We start from the raw sequence: 22,076 nt of genomic DNA, 5'->3' as shown, positions 1-22,076 counted from the left end.
GGTGACTATAGTAGCATGGTATCCTGCTTAGTAAAGTTGTTACTGTTGTGTTGTAGTCTTTTATGATGGATGTAGCAGTGTGTTGATTGGTGTACTAGTGTTGTGCTTGGTAGTGGTTATAGTCATGTAGTGACTAGTGTGTGGTGGTTGGTTAAGCTGTAACAATATAAATGCAAACGTATTATAACCGTAGAACCCACCAACTCATGTGAACATGAAAGTAGTAAATGTTCAGTAGTAAAATAATTATAAAATAGCAAGTAAGAGCAGGTGAGAGGGAATAATTTTCAAAACTGCATACTCTTACTTAAGCCAGGAACCAAATGTAGATGTCAAGAAGTGAGTGTAGAAGAGGGCAAGTTGGCTGCAATGGACAGAAATAAAAGATAGCTTTAGAAAATATGGACAGTTGATTACATGGTGGATAGCAGTGGTTCTCCGTAGTTTTGACTTCATGATCCATGGAAATCAAGTAAAAAAAAAACCATTAGCACATTTCACATGTTAAATGGAACAGAAAAAAGTATATTAAAAATTATTGCTTATCCTGTATTTATTAATCATCATCAGGATTTTAATGTTGGACAGAATTCCTTGAGGCAGATTTTCTACAGCTAGATGCTCTTCCTGTCACCAATCCTCACCTGTTTCCAAGAAAGGCAATATTTGTCCTTGGCTGGACATGTTTTGATTGAAAATGAAGGGCATCACTTATATGTTGATGCTCATTTACAAATGTCGCACACTGTCAAGATTTGAAGACTGAGACAAACACACTCTTGCATACACATTCTTTTATTCGTTTCAGCCATGCAGCTGAAGCACCATCTTGGTTTTTAAACTACATCACATAGGTATATATATATATATATATATATATATATATATATATATATATATATTATTTTGTTTAAAAGAGTTCCAACACTGTCTGTTTTTTATGTTTTATTTATATTCCTGCAGAACCAATGTGGGGTATAGAATATGGAATATACAATATATAATATAATATATAAAATAAAATAAAATAAGTCTGTCATACCGGCCATGACGAAGGGAAATAGCCCTGAAACTCGAGTCGCCTTTATATATTTATATTTATATATTTGATCCTTTATATTGAACACTCAATATTTCATCTACATTCAATACTTTCTTTCATGGTGCCATCCATTTTTATTTTATATTATATATTGTATATTATATTGTATATTCCATATTCTATACCCCACATTGGTTCTGCAGGAATATAAATAAAACATAAAAAACAGACAGTGTTGGAACTCTTTTAAACAAAATAATATATTCCTCTATACACAATCATACAAAAAAACAAAAAAAAAACCCACCTTTTGTATTTATTTTTACTCGCATATATATATATATATATATATACACACACACACACCTATGGACAGGTTTCTTTCAGTTTCTGGCTACCAATTACACTCAAGACTTTGCTCAACCCAGGACTATAGTAGAAAACACTTGCTGTGTGGTGGGGCTGAACCTGAAACCATGTGATTGGAAAGCAAAACTTCTCAAGCACACAGCCGTGCATTCACTTAGCATGCTTGTGTATAACAATATTATGAATAACAGGTTATTAAAGATACTTAAGTATTAGTGTGGATTTTCTATAGACATAAATTATATTTTCGAAATTCTGCAGCACACCTCCTATGACACATTGGTCAAATGAAGCACTGGTACACACTCCTTTAATAACTGAATTCTGATAGTGCAGATTTTAGTATTGACCTAAAAATCCACTGAGTTTAGAGTTGACTTAAGAATAGTGAAATCAAAGATTCCATTCAAGTTTACTATTGCTGAAATACTTCTGTTTCTGCTATTCAATTCAATTATCTTACCATTTTCTTCAACTATTTCAGGAATCTTGTACAAATGTTGATGAAGTTGTTAAAACTTTCTTAAAGGTAAGTCCTTGTGTTGTTGCTTGTGAACTTGACTTAGGTTTTGTTAAGGAAAGATGATGCTAATGTTGCTTAGCCCTACATCAGCTCTGACTGTAGATTTATGATCAAAAGCGTTCCTACCATGACCATCCACAATCTCTCAGATGGTGTTTGTTATTTACTTGGGCATACATTATACAGTGTTCCTCCTTTCTCAAAATAGCAGGTTGTAATCTGAGGGAGTTTTGCTGCTATTTCTAGATTCTCAAACAACTGTTGAGACCCTTTCATTGGCTCTAAGCTCCCTTCAGCTTGGTTGTGTGTGTATGACTAATTACCAAGATAATATCTCAGACTGCACACCTTCACATACTTACTGTCATATTCATTCGTGTTTACATGTGCATATTTATAAATGCCTGCTTAAATATGCAATCATTATAATATGGTGATAAGCTCCCAGCATGCATGCTAAGCTCACAACTTGGTTTCATCTCTTAGTTGAGCTAATTTAGTTGAACAACATGTACCCATGTTAGAAAACATTATTATTAAAAGGAGTGTAACGAGGGTGGAGATTGACAGGGCCTGGTAGTGTTTCTCACACCTCTTTACATTCTAAGTTCAAATCCCAGTATGGTCAACTTTTCCTTTCATCCTTTCAGGGTTGATAAAGTAAAGTACTAGTCAAGTACTGGGGGTCAATATAATTGACTAACACCCTCCCCTCTAAAATTGCTGACCTTGTTCCTAAATTAGGAACCATTATCAGAAAGGCAATAGATTGCAGAATCAGTAGAGATCCAGACAAAATCCTACTACTACAGAAATTGTAAAAAAAGAATATCTGAGAATTGGAATAAAGGCCTTATAGTAAATTCTGAGCACAAATCCCACCGAAGTACTGGGTGACTGCACCTCTCCCTCAAATTTTGTGACCTAGTGATTCAGTTCAAAAACAGATGTTACTGCTACAACTACTGTTGTGGTAATAAACATTGATCGTTTAGATTCATTTATGTGAACTCCATGGCAAATAATCTCTGTGCTTGTAGTATAAAAACAGGAGAGGACTTTCTAAATCCTTCCAAAATATGAAAAAATATGTATGTAAAAAGGTATCAATTGTTAAAATTTATGTTACTGATATTACAAAAAAAAAAGTGGAGTATTTTAGGAAATAGTGTTATAAAAGAAATGCTGGCTGCATATTCAACTGTCTATATATACCAGAGATCTGTATTTGTTAAAGAGTGGGAACGTCTTGTAACTCTACACACTGAAGCACTAACTTAACAGATGTTTTGTTAGCCTGAACTGCTAAATTAATGAGCTTCATGGACACTATGGCACTCTAGAAATAACAACCAAATTGTCCTCAAATCTCACCATACTGTTTTAAAAGACTGAATGGTTATAGCTATTGTAGGTCTGCTCAGTTAGGGTTAACTTAGTACTACAGAGCAACAGCGATAGCCACCATATTAAATACTATAGATATTGTGAGAGACTGCTTTGTGACCTGCTGGAAAAAGCAGCCAAATTTCCTTCAAATCACATTCTAATGTTTAAAAAATAAAGGAAGGACAGATTAGATAATATAGTTCTAGATACACCAAATACAGATGGGAAGGATACAACAGCATCACATTTAACCATAGATAGATCTGTGATATTTGGGCCAACCAGGAGCCAGACAACAACCCTAGATGCACTACATGAGATAAAGTCTTCAACAGTACTCTTGTGATCAATTGATTTACAGGACTTACCTACATACTGTGTTGTGTTTATAGTGTTCTATAGTTTTATGTCACTGGAATTTTGTATTAGGATTGCCTTCAATATTTATCTTTGTATTGTAATTTCCATGTTTCTTCCTTAACAGATAGCATCTGTTGTGGATTCTCAAAATGAAAAGTTAAAGAAAACTGCCAACCAGTGTACAGGTAAGTTGTTCTTGGATTCCTTTGAATCATACAACAAGGCTATTTATTGCAAAATTAACCTGCTTTTTTCATTAACCATCTTAGATGTTCTTCAATATTTATGTATTGTCCCTATACAATATATAATTCATGCTAAATTCAGTGCCCAAATCTTGCCTAAATTTGTACACTGAACCCTGGCATAATGAACTGGATACCAGAGTGCATCTTGTCCAGCTCTTTACTCACTGCACCAACTCAGCTGTTTTACGTCTGTTTGGAACAATGATTTTTTTTTATATAGATATAAAACATAGGCGTAGGAGTGGCTGTGTGGTAAGTAGCTTGCTTACGAACCACATAGTTCTGGGTTCAGTCCCACTGAGTGGCGCCTTGGGCAAGTGTCTTCTACTATAGCCTTGGGCCGACCAAAGCCTTGTGAGTGGATTTGGTAGATGGAAACTCAAAGAAGCTTGTCGTATATATATATATGTTTGTCCCCCCAACATCGCTTGACAACCGATGCTGGTGTGTTTACTTCCCTGTAACTTAGCGGTTCGGCAAAAGAGACCGATAGAATAAGTACTAGGCTTACAAAGAATAAGTCCTGGGGTCGATTTGCTTGACTAAAGGCTGTGCTCCAGCATGGCCAAAGTCAAATGACTGAAACAAGTACAGGAGTAAAACATTATCTTTGTGGTTGATGTGGGAAATGGGTTGATGTCATGTTCATAGCTTTCATGAAAGCAATGAAATCTGAATTAGTAACAGTTGGATTATTAACTTGCAGACTTTGCTTCCTTTTAAACTTAGCTGCCAGCTAACTCCTCTTCATATGTATTTGATAAAACTATTTTCTCTTGTTTTCTTTGTAGATTCCTTATTTTCAGAGCTTTTAAAAGCAAATCCAGAAGAAAATACCTCATTATTGTTCAACTCACTCTTAGTCCACATGGGTTTACTTAAGGTAAGTTCAGTAAGTTTATCCTACTGAGAACAGTATTGTTTATTTGATAGTATTTACCTTAAATATATATCTACTGTATAGGTTACATATAATTACTCTATTCTATCTGTAAACACTGTTCTCAGTGAGTTAACTCTTAGGCAGGTTGCATCTACTGGTACCACTATTACTTATAACTATTTTAACCATTAACCCTATTGTTAGTGATTTGTCCATATTATCATTTCAGTTGGTAGTACTGTGTAACACTTGCTGTTACTGTTTTTTAACTGTTGAGTACTACTACTTATGACTGTCCAAATTATTAAACTTTGTTATCTGTGTATTAACCCTTTCTTATTACTGCCAAAGTATTTTACTATGTGCATCTCCGTTTTTAGAATAGGTACACCATGTCCTTACATGCCATAAAAGGCATCTAAGTGGTTAGCATTCAGTGAGTGGCATTCAACCATAAAACACTGTCTCCAAAAGCCCTGCCCAACCCATCTCAGTATGGAGGTGCAGATATGAGTAGCATAGGATAACTTGCAGTAGTTTTCTGAATTAGTATGGCATATTTAAATTTCTGATTACATAAACATAACATATTAAAATTGTGTAACCTAGTCTTCTAGTTCTGATAATGTGAGCAATTTCAGTTTTCCTTGGATCAAATTTTTTATTATTTACATAATACAATACATGATGCTTTCTTTACCACACATAATGTTTGTGAAATTCTATTTTTCTGTGTAACGAAGTGTAATATATGGTGTACTCTGTACTATATGTAATGTTTGTTAAACTATTGCTTCAGTGATGTCACTTGGTTTAAAATGAGCAATGTCTCATAAGGCTTGCTAGAAGAAAAGTTTGCATGTGTTTGATGTAATAGCTATCATTACATTTATGTGTGTGTGGATTCAGAGTTTGCTTTAAAATCAACTTGTTTCAGATCCTGTCTCTCTGTGGGACACCTTGAGCAAATGTATTCTTCTGTACCTTCAAGCAACCAATGCCTTGTGAGTGGAATTTTCAAAAGGTGTATGTGTGTGTGTTTTATCATGTGCTAGAAAGACAAACAACAAAGTTGGCCTCAGCAGGATTTTGAATTCAGAATGTAATAGAAAGGAACTAAAAGAACCACAAGTCATTTTGTCTGATGCTCTACCATTTCTGCTGGCCCAGAGGTGTTACTATTATGTGCAATTATTAAAATAAATTTTGATGTGAATTTAAAACCTAAAGCTGATGTTGACTATATGGGTTAACAAAATTTTTATAAATGTTTTTGATAGTGTTGACCATTTATTAAATTTGTTGGTTTTTCTTTTTAAAAGGGAGAAGACAAGAAATATAAATCACCTGGAGACCTCAATGGTACCTTGATAGTTCTAGAACATTGTGTACAACAGGCTTACTTCCCGAGCTTTGGGCGAGATATTCTCAGTGCATTCATTAGCCGGTGAGTAATAGTAGTAGTACGACAACAGCAGCGGCATCTTTGCCTTCTTCTTCTTTGTTGATGTCTTTGTCTTTTTTGTCTTCATCATCATCATCATCATCATCATCATATATATATATATATATACACACACACACACACATCTGTCTATATCTGTTTACTCGTCAGTAAGCACCTCAATATATTTCTATATTTGCAGGCCATCCACGATGTTAGAAAATTGTAGTGAAATGCAGCACAAGTTTTTGCAGACTGTCAACAAATTTTGAGAAACCTTCTGCACTATCACCACCACCACCACCATCATCATCATCAACATCATCATCACCATCTTATTTACACACCTCTGCACTACACACCAAGATTGTTTATACAATTGCCCATCTCCCTCATCCCATCCTGACCTCATGAATGGAATGCTTTGGGAAAGCCATAATATTATTTACAGTGTATGTATACACAACGAAAACATTGAATAAACACATACAGGAAAACTAGAAAACAACAAAAAGGACAATTGGTGAAAAATTTTTAGTGAGACAATGAAAAGGATGTATATTTTTCCCCAGACACACAACACAATGGCTGTAGCTACTGTAAGATTTGAACTGGTTAAAATGTGAACTTTAGTGATCAAGGTCTTTATCTTGCTTTACAGTCATTTATGTCTCCTTTCAGCTTTCTCAATTTGGAAATATTTCTTTTTTGCAGTTGGCCATAAAACATGGTTGTTGCAGTGAAATAAAATTATTTTCTTTTCAATTCTGAGAATTGTCAAACGGCTATAAAGAAATTTAAAAATAATGTTCTGTGTATTTCTCTGTGATCCTCTCTGGCTGTCTCTTTCTTTTTTCTTTCTTATACTTGCGTAAGTCATACAGAATTTTTTGAGACAGCATGGCTAGATGCCCTTCCTGTCACCAACCTCCACCTATTTCCAGGCAAGATAAATATTTCCCCATGACCAGACATGTTTTTCAGTGAAGATTTGGAAATGAATGAATCACTTGTATGATGCTTGCTTGTATGTTTTTATGCATATATATTGCATTTTAAATTATTAACAAGATGTAATTAAAACTCATGTAAACAAGAAAATACCATATGCCCACGGGCATATGGCATAGTGGTTAAGAGCGCGGGATACTAACCCCAAGAAAATACCAATTTAGTCCATTTACGACCCATAATTACACAATTACCAGATCACTCGTTAATAATTTGGAACACTGAAAGTTCGTGGAAATCCTGCAAATGGCTGAAGTTTGTTTACACTTGCACAAACGTCATGTATTTTTACATACCACATGCATATAACTGCTGAATTTTAATGAGTTGTTTTTAAATAAAATAAACAAATGTTATGTCATTAATAATTTGAAACGCAATGTGTGTGTATATATATATATATATATATATAATTATTACAAATTAAAAGGGTGAAGCAAATGCTTGCTGATCCCTTAATTATGTTTATATATATATATGTATATATATACATACAAGGTGTTATTAAAAAACTCACCATTTTGATTTAGTCTCCTTCAGGTGTAGCCATCTTTGAACTGATTGTACCACTTCTTTATTTGTGTTTTTCCCATAGCATCATCTCCAAAGGCCTTCTGAATCTTTTCGATAGCCTGGGCTTGCGTGTCACCAAATTTTTGGCAGAATTTAATACAGTATCTTTGCTCAATGCACTCAATCATCTTGGCTCAAAAAGAAAAATTACACAGCACACTCTTCATCTCTGTACTTAACACGTCATTATGGGTGAATGGCGCAACCTACAGGCATGAACATTTTTGTGCATGCTCAGGAAATACGCGGCCACCTAATACCCATGCAGATTTTGCTCACACATTCTGCAAAACATTTTGTCCCACCATTCCTACATTTCCATCATCTGTTACTTCAACAATAAATACCAGTCGTGTATTGGGTTAATATCAATTGCATTGCAGCTCCCCAATTTTGAGATGTTGTGCTATCATTATAATGTTTATCTACTATTTTAATTATAATTTCTTAAGACACAGCACCTCAAATATAAGGTATAGAATCGATAATATTGACCCCAGCTGTTGACTGGTACATATTGTATTGATCCTGGAAGGATTTGAATCCAGTATATAACTGAATATCACAAAACATTTTGTCTGCTATTCTAATGATTCTGTCTATCCAGAGCTATCAATTAGTAATAATAACAAATAACAAAATATTATTTCAAGTAACAAAAACAGATTTATTTTGTGATATGTCTTCCCCCACCCCCCACCTACTCTCTCTCTCTTTCCCTCCCTAGAATTGTCTGACTCCTTCAGATCGTTCACTGATAAGTTAAAGCCATGTATGAAACAGCAAGTAACTGGGTCCAAGCTACTACCACTTCATCATCTTTTATTCATGATGCTGAGTTCCTCTTGGTCACGTTTGTCAGTCATGGCTACCAACACAGTCATAAGAAACTTTTCAAGCTGCTCTCTCAGATCTGCTGAACTGGACTCCAAATTTGCTTCAATGCACTGGATGTTCTGAAATGATGGAGCTGAAAGGAAAAATCAGGAAATTAATATTTGGTTGTGAAGAAGAAAATCTTTTGACAAATGTTATTATGTATCTTGTACTTCTGATTACACACACATGCACAGTAACAAACTTCTTTGTGATCAATCAACTTATTAGATTTAGCAGTTAAATCACTCTTAAATCATACTCTACCTTCTTACAAAATCAAGAATGTAGATATAAAAAAAAAAAAGGAGAAACAAGATGGTCATGGCTGGAATACCTTTGATCATTGACCTTCTCAATTAGGGCTGATTTGAGGCTAAACAATAACATTTCACATTTTTTTCAGACTGGGCATTCTCTTCAGAATCAAAAAATACTGCAGCCTTAACACATGCTTCAGTAGATTACTACTCACACATGAGGAGGCGCAATGGCCCAGCGGTTAGGGCAGCGGACTCGCGGTTTTGATTCCCAGACTGGGCGTTGTGAGTGTTTATTGAGCGAAAACACCTAAAGCTCCATGAGCCATCCGGCAGGGGATGGTGGCGAACCCTGCTGTACTCTTTCACCACAACTTTCTCTCACTCTTTCTTCCTGTTTCTGTTGTGCCTGTAATTCAAAGGGTCAACCATGTCACACTGTGTCATGCTGAATATCCCCCGAGAACTACGTTAAGGGTACACGTGTCTGTGGAGTGCTCAGCCACTTGCACATTAATTTCACGAGCAGCAGGCTGTTCTGTTGATCGGATCAACTGGAACCCTCGACGTCGTAAGCGACGGAGTGCCAACAACAACTCACACATGCGGGATGATGCATCTATCATCACATATACTAAAGACTATCCAAGAAAAGGCTGATAATATAAGAATAACTCACCACTGCGCTACCTCTATGTAGTCTCTCGATCTGCAAGAAATAGCAACTAAATCTCCCTTCAAATTACATCCTACATACTGCCATAAAATAACTAAAGGTGACATTTGATAACGTAGTCCTCGATACATTGATTCCAAGTAAGACAGAAAGCTATGGCTGGGACACCTTTGATCATAAGTCTATGTGATCAGGACTTGCTGTTTTCTATTACTGTTACAACAGTGTCTGAGTGAGTTAGCTACCATATTGGTAGCTAACTCACACAGACAAAGCCCTCTTGATCCACTCCATCAAAGCCCTCTTGACCCACTCCATCAAAGCCCTCTTGACACCACTTGTTACTTCTACTGTGTAACGCCTTCCCCAGATCTTACACTAAATAATTTAACCTTCCATCCAAATGTATCTCCTTGAATTAACTTCCAGTTCATTTCATGTTTACTCTACTGAACAATAATTGCATCAATCACTATAATATACGCACAACCACAGGTATTATGGCATAGAAAATAACCTTTGTATACACCCTGTTGTGTGGGAAAGAAAATGAATAGGGACAATGCAAAGCGAAAATTCTAAATTTAAAAATAATAATAATGAAATTATTGTATACAGTGCTCAGGTGCACTACAATTTGTCAAAAGTGCATATAAAGCATATGCAGTAATGTACAAATGTCTTGAAAGTGAACAGTGTATGAGTCAGATACATGCTTGCGTGTGTATGGAGGGGAGAAAATCAGGTGTAGTGTTGGCGAATCTCAGGAAGCATGGAAGTTTTGAAGGATGCAGTGCTCCGACAACTAACAACTGATGCTGGCAGGTTTTTTTTTGTTTTTTTTGCTGTAGTTTCAGCTCAGAGCTGCGGCCATGCTGATGCACCACTGTTTCAGCAACTCTTAGTGTGAAAAAGTGTTTCCGAAAGTCATAGGAGCTGTGCTGTTTTCTGACTTTGTAAACATGTCCACAGGTGTTAGACAGGTGGAATTTGAAAAGGTGCTCAGAGTTATCGTTGGTAAGCTGGTTAATAATTTTATGGGCGTCTGCCAAGTCAGTTGCCAGACGTCGAAGTTTCAATGAATCCATGCCCAGGTAAGTAAGGCGTTCAGAATATGGCAAATGCCTGATATAGAGTATTCTCTTGGTTGCACATCACTGAATGGTTTCCAGACGATTAATATCCTGGGCAAGATAGGGGTTCCAGACCGGAGATGCAAATTCCAGGTGAGGCTGCACCATAGCTATATAAAGCCTCAGATTTGTGATTAACCCTTTACCATTTAAACTGGCCATATCTGGCCCAAATATTCTATGCTTTATGTTCAAACTAGCTAAAACTGGCCTCTTTCACCTACCCTACAATGTCATTCAAAAAATATATAATTGTATTGAAATCTCAAAGCTATGAGATAATGCATGATTAATTCCAAACAATATGAATACATAAACATTGTATTTGACAAAGTAATCTGAATGCCAAAGGATTAAACAATCTCTCTGGTATTATTAAGTAAATTGGAAACACTTGTAGTGGCACGAAATTATAGCCGCCATTGAGGAAGTACTATTCACCACCGGAAGCCCCTCGAGTTGCGCATGCGTAGTAAAACTCGTACTTAAACAGTTACTTTCATTATCTCGGTGAGTTGAGCTCAGACCTACATGACAACACCTCGCTCCTCCACGAAGCACTTTTACACTGTTCTCTGGCAGGCATCAAGGAAGCCCTTAACCTTCCATTACCAAACTACAACCTAATCAGCGGCTGCTAAGCAGAATGACAGGAATTGTGAAACCAAGCATCATAGTCATAAATAAAACCTTTTTAATATGTTGTTAATTGTTCTGATGTCTCTTCATTCATAATGCTGTTGAAAGGTGATAGAGAGACTAAAGTCTCTATGACAACTATCATACCTTTTACACACTCTAGGACAGTGAAGCATTTTTAGTCTTGGTGAGAGCAGGATGATATTTCTAGTGCTTTGAGAACAGTGTGTCCAATAGATCCATGGGTGTTAAGTTTGGGCTTTAAGTCGGACAGAAATCCTCCTTACATTGTTGATGTAAAGGAAAGATAGAAAAAGGATGTAAGATTTTAGTGTTCACATAAACTGAACACATATATGAATGTTACTTAAGAAGAGTAGCCTGTGTTAAGCTTCTTTGCCCTATAATCACAACATGAAGGCATAAGTTTTATAGTGATTGTGATCTTACAGCCTGGACTTACTGTTATGACAACAAGTCATACCAGAAAAGCTTCAATAAATACAACAAAAGGGAATCTATGTGATCACTCAGGCTGCTAGAAATAATTGCCAAATCACTCTCATCACACTACACTATCTTCAAAAAGGGAAAGACACATAAGATAGTTCTAGATGTCTTTTGATCATAGGTTAGCTAGATCAGGATTGACATGGAGTTAAAAGGTAACTCAACATACCTGAGAACCTATAATAAATACCTGAACAACACACACACACACAGCAAACAACCTGTAATACCTTTCAATAAATACAACAAAGAATATTCAGGAGTCAGCACATACAGTATTTATACATGTAGTAAAAATCCTTGTATTAGATGGCTTACTCACGGAGATCATAGGTCAAAGCATTACATGGATATTGTAAGACGATTAAGATACATCGTTTGGGGCTTATTTTGCATGATCGGACAAAATAGCTGTATCTGGGATAAAGAAAGCAAAGCAGTTAGTATTGGTGGCACTAGTGATGATGGTATGGTGATGATTAAAGCAATGAGTAGTGGCCATTGAGGTGATGGTAGGTAGAGATTGTAGTGTTGGGTGAGGTGGAGTAATAGTAATGAGTGATGATGGGAATGGTGATGAGTGATGGACAGGGAGTAGTTATGGTAGGTGGAGGTTGTGGTGATGACGGTGTCGCTTGTATAATGGTTTTGTAGGGACGGAGTGGTTAGTAGTGGTGGTGTCATTGATAATGATAGAGTTGGTGTCAGAGCTGACTTGGTTTGGAAGGGATGGTTGTTGATAGTTTGAAAGTGTGATTATGGCTTTGATGAACAGATGTAGTGATGGAGGAGTGAAGAGGTGACAGTGGAAGCTGATGGCACTAGGCTTATCTGAGTTATCAGTGGAGTAATGTGTGCAGTGGCAGACATGAAAGAGCAAAGAGCAATTGATGAGTGCAGTGGCAAGCATAACAAAAGCAAACTGTGAGAGGCCAATGTTAGACTGACATACAACTAAGTAATAAGTGTGTATACTGCTAAACTTTACGAAACAAACTGTGAGAGTCTGAGCATAGTGTAACATGTAAGTTGAGTGTGAGTGTGAGTACAGTGCTAGACATGATTAAAACATAAATTAATAAGTTTAAAAAAAAAAAGAAAAACTTCAATAATTTGTGGAGAGAGGGATTTAGCTGCTAAGTTGACAGATGTGACACTTGAAATACACTATAGCAGCATGTGACAATTTAAATATTGTTATAGCAACAAACATAGTTGTTTAAATATGTCTACCAAAGTGTTGTCATGGTATTCATGCCTTGTTGCAGTAAGCTTGCTGAAGTAAGTTCAGTGTCATTGCAGCAGACTTCCCAAGTTTAATGCAAAATTTCACATTGTCTTTTTGCTTCAGCTACCTGTCCTTGACAAAAGTTGCAGACTACAGAATACAAGTGATCACAAAATCACACAAATTTCACAACTTGCAAAGTAAACACAGTGATGTCATTTGTCTCATGAAGGTCACTGCAAGCTCTCGTTACACATGCAACTGTGTGCTGCTATCTGTTGGCCTACAACAGAACTAATCTGGGAACTTTTTGATACTACCTCATAACCCTTTCTTCGATCATGCTTTCCAAACAAGCCAGACAAAATGCTATTGCTGTTTCTTCAGACTCTTTGTATTCTGAGTTCAAATCCTGCTGAGGTTTGACTTTGCTTTTCATTCTTTCAGGGTTGATAAAATAAGTATCAATCAAGTACTAGGATTAATATAATCAATTGCCCACTCCTTCAAAATTTCAAGGCTTAAGAATTGTTAGCACACCAGACAAAATGTGTAATGGCATTTTATGTTCTGAGTTCAAATGTCACTGAGGTCAACTCTGCCTTTCATCATTTCAAGGTCAATGAAATCAGTACCAACTAACCCAACGAAATCATCTACCCCACTCCACGAAAATTCCAGGTCTTGTGCCTATCATAGAAAGGACTATTATTATTATTATTATTATTATTATAATTGTGTGGTGGTCTAGACTGAAAGGGCTGAAGACAGATACTTTTCTCTTTGGTCTACCCCATATCCACTTTTTTAGATACCATCTGAAAAGGAAAGTGAGGGTTGAGAGAGAAGTGCTGACTTCCAGCAAATTTGTTAAAAGGTGAGTGAATGTGGCAAAGATGGTCCATATCAATGGGCCTGCTTTGAGCATGCGCTTTTGAGTTTCCAAGTCTGAGAGAGAGAGAGAGACAAAGATGGAGAGAGGGCTCTTGCCCTAGTGGTCCAGGTGCCTGTGGATTCTTTGTGGGGTCTCCATGAGTAGCCCTGAGTTGCTTGCCTCTTTTAAGCATTTTCTTTGTTATATTTTTCATTGTTATTGACTTTTTACATGACACTTTATGTAACCCCACTTTATCCTTCGTGTTTTGTAATGTCCAGTCTTATTTTTGTTGGCCCTTGTGGCTAATAAAGAAAGGATTATTATTATTATTATTTCAATAGTTTAAAGTTGACTACTTTGCTGCAATCATCAGGTGGCATAGCAATGAAAAATTAAGAATACTTAAGTTATGTATGTATATATGCATGCATACAAGTTTGAGAGATTGAAAGCATCACAACAGAAAGCCAAACATAAAATAGCGGTGATGATAATGTTAGTGATGACAAGAGCTGTGTATGTGTGTGCGTGCACGTGCATAGAGATCCAGCTGCAAGATGATTGTACTCACGGAGTTCACTGCGAACAGGGGCATTGTAAGCCTCAGCTCTGACATTGCTCACACAGAAGCAGTGGTTGGTGGTAAGGCCTGTCTGAGGTAGGAAATAAGCAAGTCTAGAACATGTAAAAGAAAAAAAATAAATGGTAGGTTAGCTGAACTTCACTCAGAGAACCACCATTTTTATTTGGAAAGAATATGGTACAAATTGATCCCAAGTGCCAGTATTCAGGTGCCAGCATTGCTGATAATAAAAATTTCTAACCCAGGCATAAAGACCCAAAGACTGATATTTTAGTTTATCAGAGGCAAAGTTAGGCCCAGCATGACCTCAGTTATGTCTCTTTGCAAGGGATATGACTAAAAAGACAATAACAACATTTTGCCAACTTTACAGTCTTTATAATAATGATTTCTAACTCAGACACAAGGCCAGTCAGAAATTCAGGAAAGAGTAGAGCTGATTACACTAATGTCCGACCTGAGTATTTGGCTGGTATTTAATTTGAATCTTTAGAATGGTGAAAGATAACTCAGTACAGCAAGGCATTCCAATTCTACCTCTTCATTTATATTATAATATTAATAATGATTTCTAATACGTTTACATATTCATATCCATTTCACCATCAGATGTAAATGGATAGGTGGGAGGTAAAAAACCCCTTCAGTTATGAATGACCATGGAACTGCACCCAGAAATTTCCCCCCAGGCACATGTCCGGGTAAGGTTGTTTGTTAAAAATTAGCAGTCACCCATGCATACCAACCTCTCCACTCCACACCACTGATGTCATCCAAGAGAAAGGCAAAGGCCAATACAGCTTGACACCAGTGACCCTGTTGGTGCTGTGCCTCATAAAAAGGCACCCAGTGCACTGTAAAGTGGTTGGTGTTAGGAAGGGTATCCAGGTGTAGAAACCATGCCAAAACAGACGATGGAGCCTAGTACAGCTCCTAGCTATGCCAGCTCAAGTTGACCCATCCAACCCATGCCAGTATGGAAAATGGATGTTAAATGATGATGATATATAAGTGCATGTGTATGTACTTATATACACACACATATATAAGATGCAGGCACAGCTGTGTGGTTAAGATGATCACTTTGGTGTTAGGTTCAGCCCCACAGTCCAGCGCCTTGAGCATGTGGCTTCTATTACAGCCCAGAGACAACCAACAGTGTGAACGAATTTGATGTATGAAAACAGCAGGAAGTTTACCCTGTGTGCACATGAAAGCGTGTAAATGTAGACTTCCCACAGTTTTGTTTGAGTAAAACATATTACCAACAAACAAGAAGTCAACACTTCATATCTGTCAGCCACTGCAGCTCGGTGAATTGAAAAAAACCCCATGAAATATTAAAGTTGTATGATAGAGAGGTGAACTGTGAAATGTATGAGGAAATGAAGAGTGTAACATGTGAGAAGAGAAGAGAGAGAAAGAGTAAGAGAAAAGAATCTTACAGCTCTTCAAGTTCTTTGTTGTGGTTGGTACGGTCTGGGTTATAAACAAAGATAATACCATTGGCATCTTTACTAAATGCTGCCCAACAGGATTCATATCTGAGACACAACACAGAAAACAAGGTAAATTAATAAATTACAGTGACAGGTTTTCATTAATGTCCCATGACAACACAACCTCTTCATGGCTTATTGTGCACCACTAATTTTTGCAATGATTTAAAGCAAAAGTCAAGCTATTTCTTACAGCTGGAGCATTGTCAGAATAAATTAGCTTTATTTTTATTCCCTACTTACTATGAATAAATCTGGTGTCCAGTGTATTATTTAAAATGTTAACTGGCTCAGCCTATAACTGGAACTTATCAATGATACATTTAACATGTTAACTGCCACAGCCTGTTACTGGAACTTACCAATGATACCACGTATTTTATGCGGTCACACCGCATACTGTTTAGTTACAGAGAAATGTACTTTTACAATATTTCATAACTGAATTTCAATATTTAGCATTCATGTTATTTGAATATCCTCAAAACCATGTGAGCTGAACAACCCCGTAGACGAAAATGGTGTTCATCTTAGAGGATACCGACAACGTATGTATGATCAATGGAGAGAAAGAAGATTGTTTCAACTCACGGAACAGAGATTATGTGATCAAGCTAGAGCTTGATCACATTTTATGATGGGATTTTATGATTCAGTGCGACCATGAGAGAGAGAATAAGAAAACAGATATAGTGTTAATTGAGAAAGAAAGCAAACAATGCTGGATCAGAGATATAACAAGCCCAACTGACAAGGTATGCGATAAGGAAGAAAGAAAAGTCAATAGATATTACAGGTTAGCTTGGAAATTTAAGCAGTTGTGGTCACTGAAAAAGGTGGTAGTAGTACCAATAACTGTTGGAGCCCTGGGAACAGTGAGTAAAAATCTTGAGTAGTACATGGAACAAATAGGGGCTGCAATAAGGGTGGAGCACTTGCAGAAAACAACACTGCTTGGAACTGCTCAAATACCCTGGATGGCACTCAAAATATAAGGGGTGTTACCTTAGTTCACTGCTAGTGAACAGCTGACACTGTAGTACATCTCCAGCAATAGAAACTGTGCAAAGACGATAAATAATAATAATAAAGACTTGTAACATAGGCACAAGACCAAAAATTATAAATTAGAGCAACTGAAGAGTAAATGGACACTAGACATAACTAAATATTACAAAGCAATTTTTCTGTTCAACACACTGTTAATTTTGTCATACATTATCATCAGTAAATTAGGAAAGTATGAGTGGAATCCTGGGTTCAACCAGAAGAATGTGCTTTTCTTAAGGAGTTTGTTTGAAAGTTGATGTGATACACTAGCTTTTAATCCAGTGGATATTTCACACATTCCATTCTAAATGATAGAAACTGGAATGAAGTATTGGCTCTATGGTGACTGGATGTTTCTAAAAGGATTAACTAAACCTAACTTTATTGTATTGATTACAGATATATAACAGCACAACTACTGTATTGGGTGATAGATGCCTTTTTGCTAAAAAGTGTAGTGCACTATTACACATCATGGGACAGTAATGCTATTTACATGTTGTACTAAAATTGGACACAGCAAATTCATATAAATCTACCTTCACAAATGATGTATAAGCTCCATTATGAAATGTAACTGGACAACGTGTTTAGACATGGATTCCATCTCAAAAACTATCCCTCTTATAGATTCAAAGAAAAAAGGTAAAAAATGACCATAACAAAACATAACAATATCTGTTTCAACACAGGGTTTCACATCAGCAATCAGGCAAAATAAATTCATAAACACACACACACACATATATATCATCATGATCATCATCATTTAACATCAACTTTCCATGCTGGCATTATATATATATATATATATATATATGTGTGTGTGTGTGTGTGTGTATATATGCCTCTGTGTGTGTGTGTGTGTGTGTGTGTGTGAACACCATTTCAATACTGCTACAAGCCTGTAATCACCATTGTAAGACAACTACTACTACATACCTATGATCACCACTACAATCCCATAATTCGATATCAGCAACAGTATTACGACCATCCAGAATCATTGGCTGTTCAAACTCCATTATTCTGTTCAGAGAAAGAAAGAAAAACAAAATATATAGGTTTATAATTTTGGGAATGACTGCTAGTCTCATTTTCAAAGTTGAATTTTATATATATATATATATATATATATATATATATATATATATATATATATATATATATATATATATATATATATGTATGTATATATATGTATGTATGTATATACACACTCACACCCAATCAAATAAATTCATACCCATGTTCTGGTTGAGGCTCCCCTCCATCTTATCTCTTGTACACAGCACACATCTACTTATCACAGCTTCAGCATCTCTACAATCTCTCCAGATCTAACAGTCTTTCAGGTGTTAATAAGATATTTTCTTCACCTGGAGGATGATACATATTGAGACAAAAATCTGAATGGCAATAGAATGAATTGTCAACATCGAATATATATATAAGAGATTTTGCAGAAAATACTTGATGCAGTCACAATATTTGAAGAAAGATTTTCTTAAAAGTTACTATCTATTTTAAAAAGCTTTTTAAGAAAGTTTTTGTATCGTGCATTACTTTGCTGTTTGACTTTTCAAGCACACATGTCCTGGGCTTATGTATGTGTACATCATCATCATCATTCCTCCCATCACCATCCTCACCACCAATAAAACCTCCTTTAATACAGTGATGATAATACACTGAGGAGCCTCAAGATAGTTATCTGATATACTAGAAATAGTAGTCAAATCTTTCTTGCATCACACCATACAACCCTTTGAAAAGGATAGTTTGAATAATATTGTTCTTCATATGTTATATCAGACAAAAATTTTTGTAAAAATGGAATACTTTAGGTCAAAGCATCTTTCATCATAGCTTTGCTTGATCAGGTCTGATATCAGGTTAAACAACCAACAACTGCAACAACAACAACAATGATGAAAATCAAGAAGAAATTAGTTAATTCTAGAGTATGTCACTCACCTGACCCCAACAGTAGGAGAAATATTTGTAACTTCAGTGGCTTTACACAGGAAATTAGCCAGGACTGTTTTGCCACTCTGAAAATAAATGGAGATAACATTGGGGCTTCAAAGTTTGACACAAGAGCATCAGTTTTGGGAGATATGGTAAGGTGATTACATCACTTCCAGTGCTCAACTAGTACTTATTTTATCGACCTTGAAAGGATGAAAAGCAAAGTCAACCTCAGCAGAATTTGAACTCAGAGCATAAAAACGGACAAAATGCTACTAGGCATTTTGCCCAGCTAGTTAAAGATTTTGCTAGCTCAAATGGAGAAAATATTAAACTATAACAAATCCACAAAGAGATTTTGAGCTTGGTTTCCAACCATAGGGTTTCAGGTTTACTCCTTAGGTAAGTGTCTTCTCCTATAGCCTCAGGCTGACCAAAGCCTTGTGAGTAAATTTGGTAAGTGGAAACTAAAGTCCATCATGTGTATATGTGTGAGAGTGAAATGCTTGTACCCTTTGTACTGCGGGCAAATTCCACAATATCATGCCTTCTGATGGTTTGTATACATTTAGTACGATACCCAGATGGTGATTTTAGACGATATAGACTGAAAATGCACTCCTATATAATTAGGCTATATATCAATTTCTCATGGAACCTTTAGTAATGTCTCACAGAATCCTATGGGAATACTCATCTAAAATAAGGCTATATATGTCATAAACATATAATTATACTTCGGTATAATAAATTGTTTAGTTTCCCATCCTTTATTAGTGTAAACAGAGAACAAACAAAGGAGGATATTCTACAGAGACATTGCATTCTTGCAGAAAAAGAACACAGTATCTGGTCCTACAAGGAATTTCCTTTCAGGGTGGCTGAGTGAGCTATAGACCAAAATAGTTGCAACATTGTTGCTTTTGATGGATAAAACGTGCATGTTGAGTTACATATCATTATAAGTGAATCCTGGCTGTCATGCATCAGTTAAATTCATTTTTTGTCCCAGCTGTAGCAACTATCACAGACATTGATCATGTGTTTAACCCAGATACATGTCTTTTGGGAAGACAAAGTAGGTAGGTTTACAGTTCCTGAAGCTTGTATGGTCCAAATTCTACTTAAATATTATCCATCATCACACCAACACCAACTTAAGGAGTCAGCATTGATACAGTAAATTGTTAACAAAAGACCACTTACCACTAAGAATCAATATGTAAAAAAAACAACTTTTACAACAAAAACTATTTGCATACATATTGTCTCATAGTGATGAGGTGTTTTGCTGAAAACTGACTTTAATACTTTATATATTTATTAATGCCTACTGCCTGCAGAGTGTATTTACTCACTATTTACTGTTTAGTCTAAATGCTTTACAAACAAAAGGATGCAACAAGCACTGACTGACATCACAGCACACTTGGCAGAGTTACGAGGGTGGGCTGAAAAGTTAGTAGGCTGACTACGAAGGAGTGATGCTAGAGCTGTGAAATCATGCATGATTTCATTTCAACTCTCCTTATTAATAACTGCATTGTTTCTTTCCATGCAAACTGATATCTGACTGGTCAAAGAAAACTTCAGCTTTGGCAGCAGTGCAAAAGTGGGCAGTTAGATTTAGGAGGAGGGAGGGTCCTGAAGATGACTCAAGGTATGGACTGAAGATGACTCAAGGTCCTACAACTGCCACCACTGAGGAAAACATTGTGTTCACCACATGGTGATTGACTATAAATCAAATAACCAAGGCTGTTAGTATATCCCGTGAGAGAGTTGAGAATATACTGCACAATGAACTTGGCATGACAAAGGTTTCTGCTAGCTGGGTACCATGTCTTCTGACACCTGATCAAAAAGCACACCAGACGGATCACATCAGGAAAATCTGACATTGTTTAAAGCAGATCCAACTCTCCCTTTGATCTGTCTTGCAAAATGATACATTTGAAATGTAGTCCAACATATGTTTGGATGAAAAACAGGGTGACCACGATAGAAGGTCCTTGGTCATAGGTCTGCTTGATTAGGGCTGACCTTGGGCTAAAGAACACCAACATTAATTCCCATAATGTAGTTTTGACATTTTCTTGCACAGTTTGTTTTATTTTCTGAAGTTAGTAAAACAAAGTTGTGGATATTTCAATGGAGGGGTAGAGGTAGTAAATGTCAAATAATGCAAACGATGGAGTAACTAAGTCTTATAGCAACTAAATCTCCCTCAAACCACCTCTTACCATCTTTAAAATGGACACAATGGTTAATACTGTGCTTGTAAATGAAAAGATGTAGTGGTCAATACTAGAACGCTTCAGATCAAAGACCTGGTTATTTAGTGTTAGCCTGAAGTTAAAGACAATAAATGTAACGTTGAATATCTGCGAGTTTTCGAATCTTCTTCTTTGTGGGTGGAGATGAAATACGGCAGAATGAGAAAATCAAGAGTTTTTTTTTAATAGTTGTCATTTAGTCTCCGGCCAGCCTTCATGTAACAAATATATGATAAAAGACTTTCCAAACATGACCATCATTTTTTAATTCAGACTTAGTGTATATAGAACTTATGCAGTGTGTCATTTCATTTAGAAAGTTTGTGTAATTTGAGGGAGGCTTAACTGCTCTTTCTAGCAGTTCTCTCACTGGTTCGGTCTTAAGCCTAATCAAGATAATTTATTGACATAACAACACTATTTTAAGCAAATACACTTACTTCCATCGGCCCGAGAAGTAAAACTTTGGCTTTGAACATAGACATGGTTTTTCTGGTGTGGTTTATGTGTTACTTGGTAACCAGGCTCCTGGTACTACTGCCGCCCTCTCTTGGCAAAACATTACACTAGCAGTAATAAATATCATTAGCAATGCGGTGGATCAAATATACCAACATATAAACACGTTTGTTACAACTATTTTGCCACCAATTTTA

The 22,076-nt window shown here is 36.3% G+C and overlaps 2 protein-coding genes across 4 annotated transcripts in view; one reads left to right on the top strand and one right to left on the bottom strand.

Moving 5' to 3' along the window:
* Positions 1–7,065, top strand: part of LOC106871481 (ran GTPase-activating protein 1) — a 38,083-nt gene extending 31,018 nt beyond the window's left edge. For both annotated transcript variants that reach the window (XM_014917959.3, XM_014917960.3), the window contains 5 exons: positions 1,896–1,940; positions 3,808–3,868; positions 4,723–4,814; positions 6,137–6,261; positions 6,461–7,065. In XM_014917959.3, the coding sequence (XP_014773445.1) occupies positions 1,896–1,940; positions 3,808–3,868; positions 4,723–4,814; positions 6,137–6,261; positions 6,461–6,530 (393 nt within the window). In that variant the 3' untranslated portion in view covers positions 6,531–7,065. The remainder of the gene's footprint in view (positions 1–1,895; positions 1,941–3,807; positions 3,869–4,722; positions 4,815–6,136; positions 6,262–6,460) is intronic.
* Positions 7,066–8,485: 1,420 nt separating this feature from the next.
* On the bottom strand, positions 8,486–22,018 carry LOC106871479 (intraflagellar transport protein 22 homolog). 2 transcript variants are annotated; one of them, XM_014917956.3, is made up of 6 exons: positions 21,861–22,018; positions 19,151–19,227; positions 18,116–18,202; positions 16,070–16,168; positions 14,613–14,716; positions 8,486–8,812 (listed from the first exon to the last, which is right to left on the bottom strand). In XM_014917956.3, exons 1-6 carry the CDS (start codon positions 21,903–21,905, stop codon positions 8,658–8,660), a joined length of 567 nt encoding a protein of 188 aa, XP_014773442.1. In that variant the 5' UTR covers positions 21,906–22,018; the 3' UTR covers positions 8,486–8,657. The 2 variants fall into 2 exon arrangements, with proteins under 2 accessions (XP_014773442.1, XP_014773443.1); XM_014917957.3 differs by lacking the exon at positions 14,613–14,716 and adding an exon at positions 12,259–12,353.
* Positions 22,019–22,076: the final 58 nt, after the last annotated feature.

The sequence above is a fragment of the Octopus bimaculoides genome, chromosome 6 (genome assembly GCF_046866305.1).
Source record: "Octopus bimaculoides isolate indiv1 chromosome 6, ASM4686630v1, whole genome shotgun sequence".
Classification (NCBI taxonomy): Eukaryota; Metazoa; Mollusca; class Cephalopoda; order Octopoda; family Octopodidae; genus Octopus; species Octopus bimaculoides.
This window is presented reverse-complemented; position numbering and strand designations above follow the sequence as displayed.

Bases quoted from the DNA above. Each gene is read 5' to 3' on its own strand.
- LOC106871479 (XM_014917956.3), bottom strand. From the start codon at position 21,905: ATGTCTATGTTCAAAGCCAAAGTTTTACTTCTCGGGCCGATGGAA. The intron at 19,228-21,860 runs GTAAGTGTATTT...ATTTATTTTCAG, and splicing joins TACTTCTCGGGCCGATGGAA to AGTGGCAAAACAGTCCTGGC. The intron at 18,203-19,150 runs GTGAGTGACATA...TTCTCTGAACAG, and splicing joins TCTCCTACTGTTGGGGTCAG to AATAATGGAGTTTGAACAGC.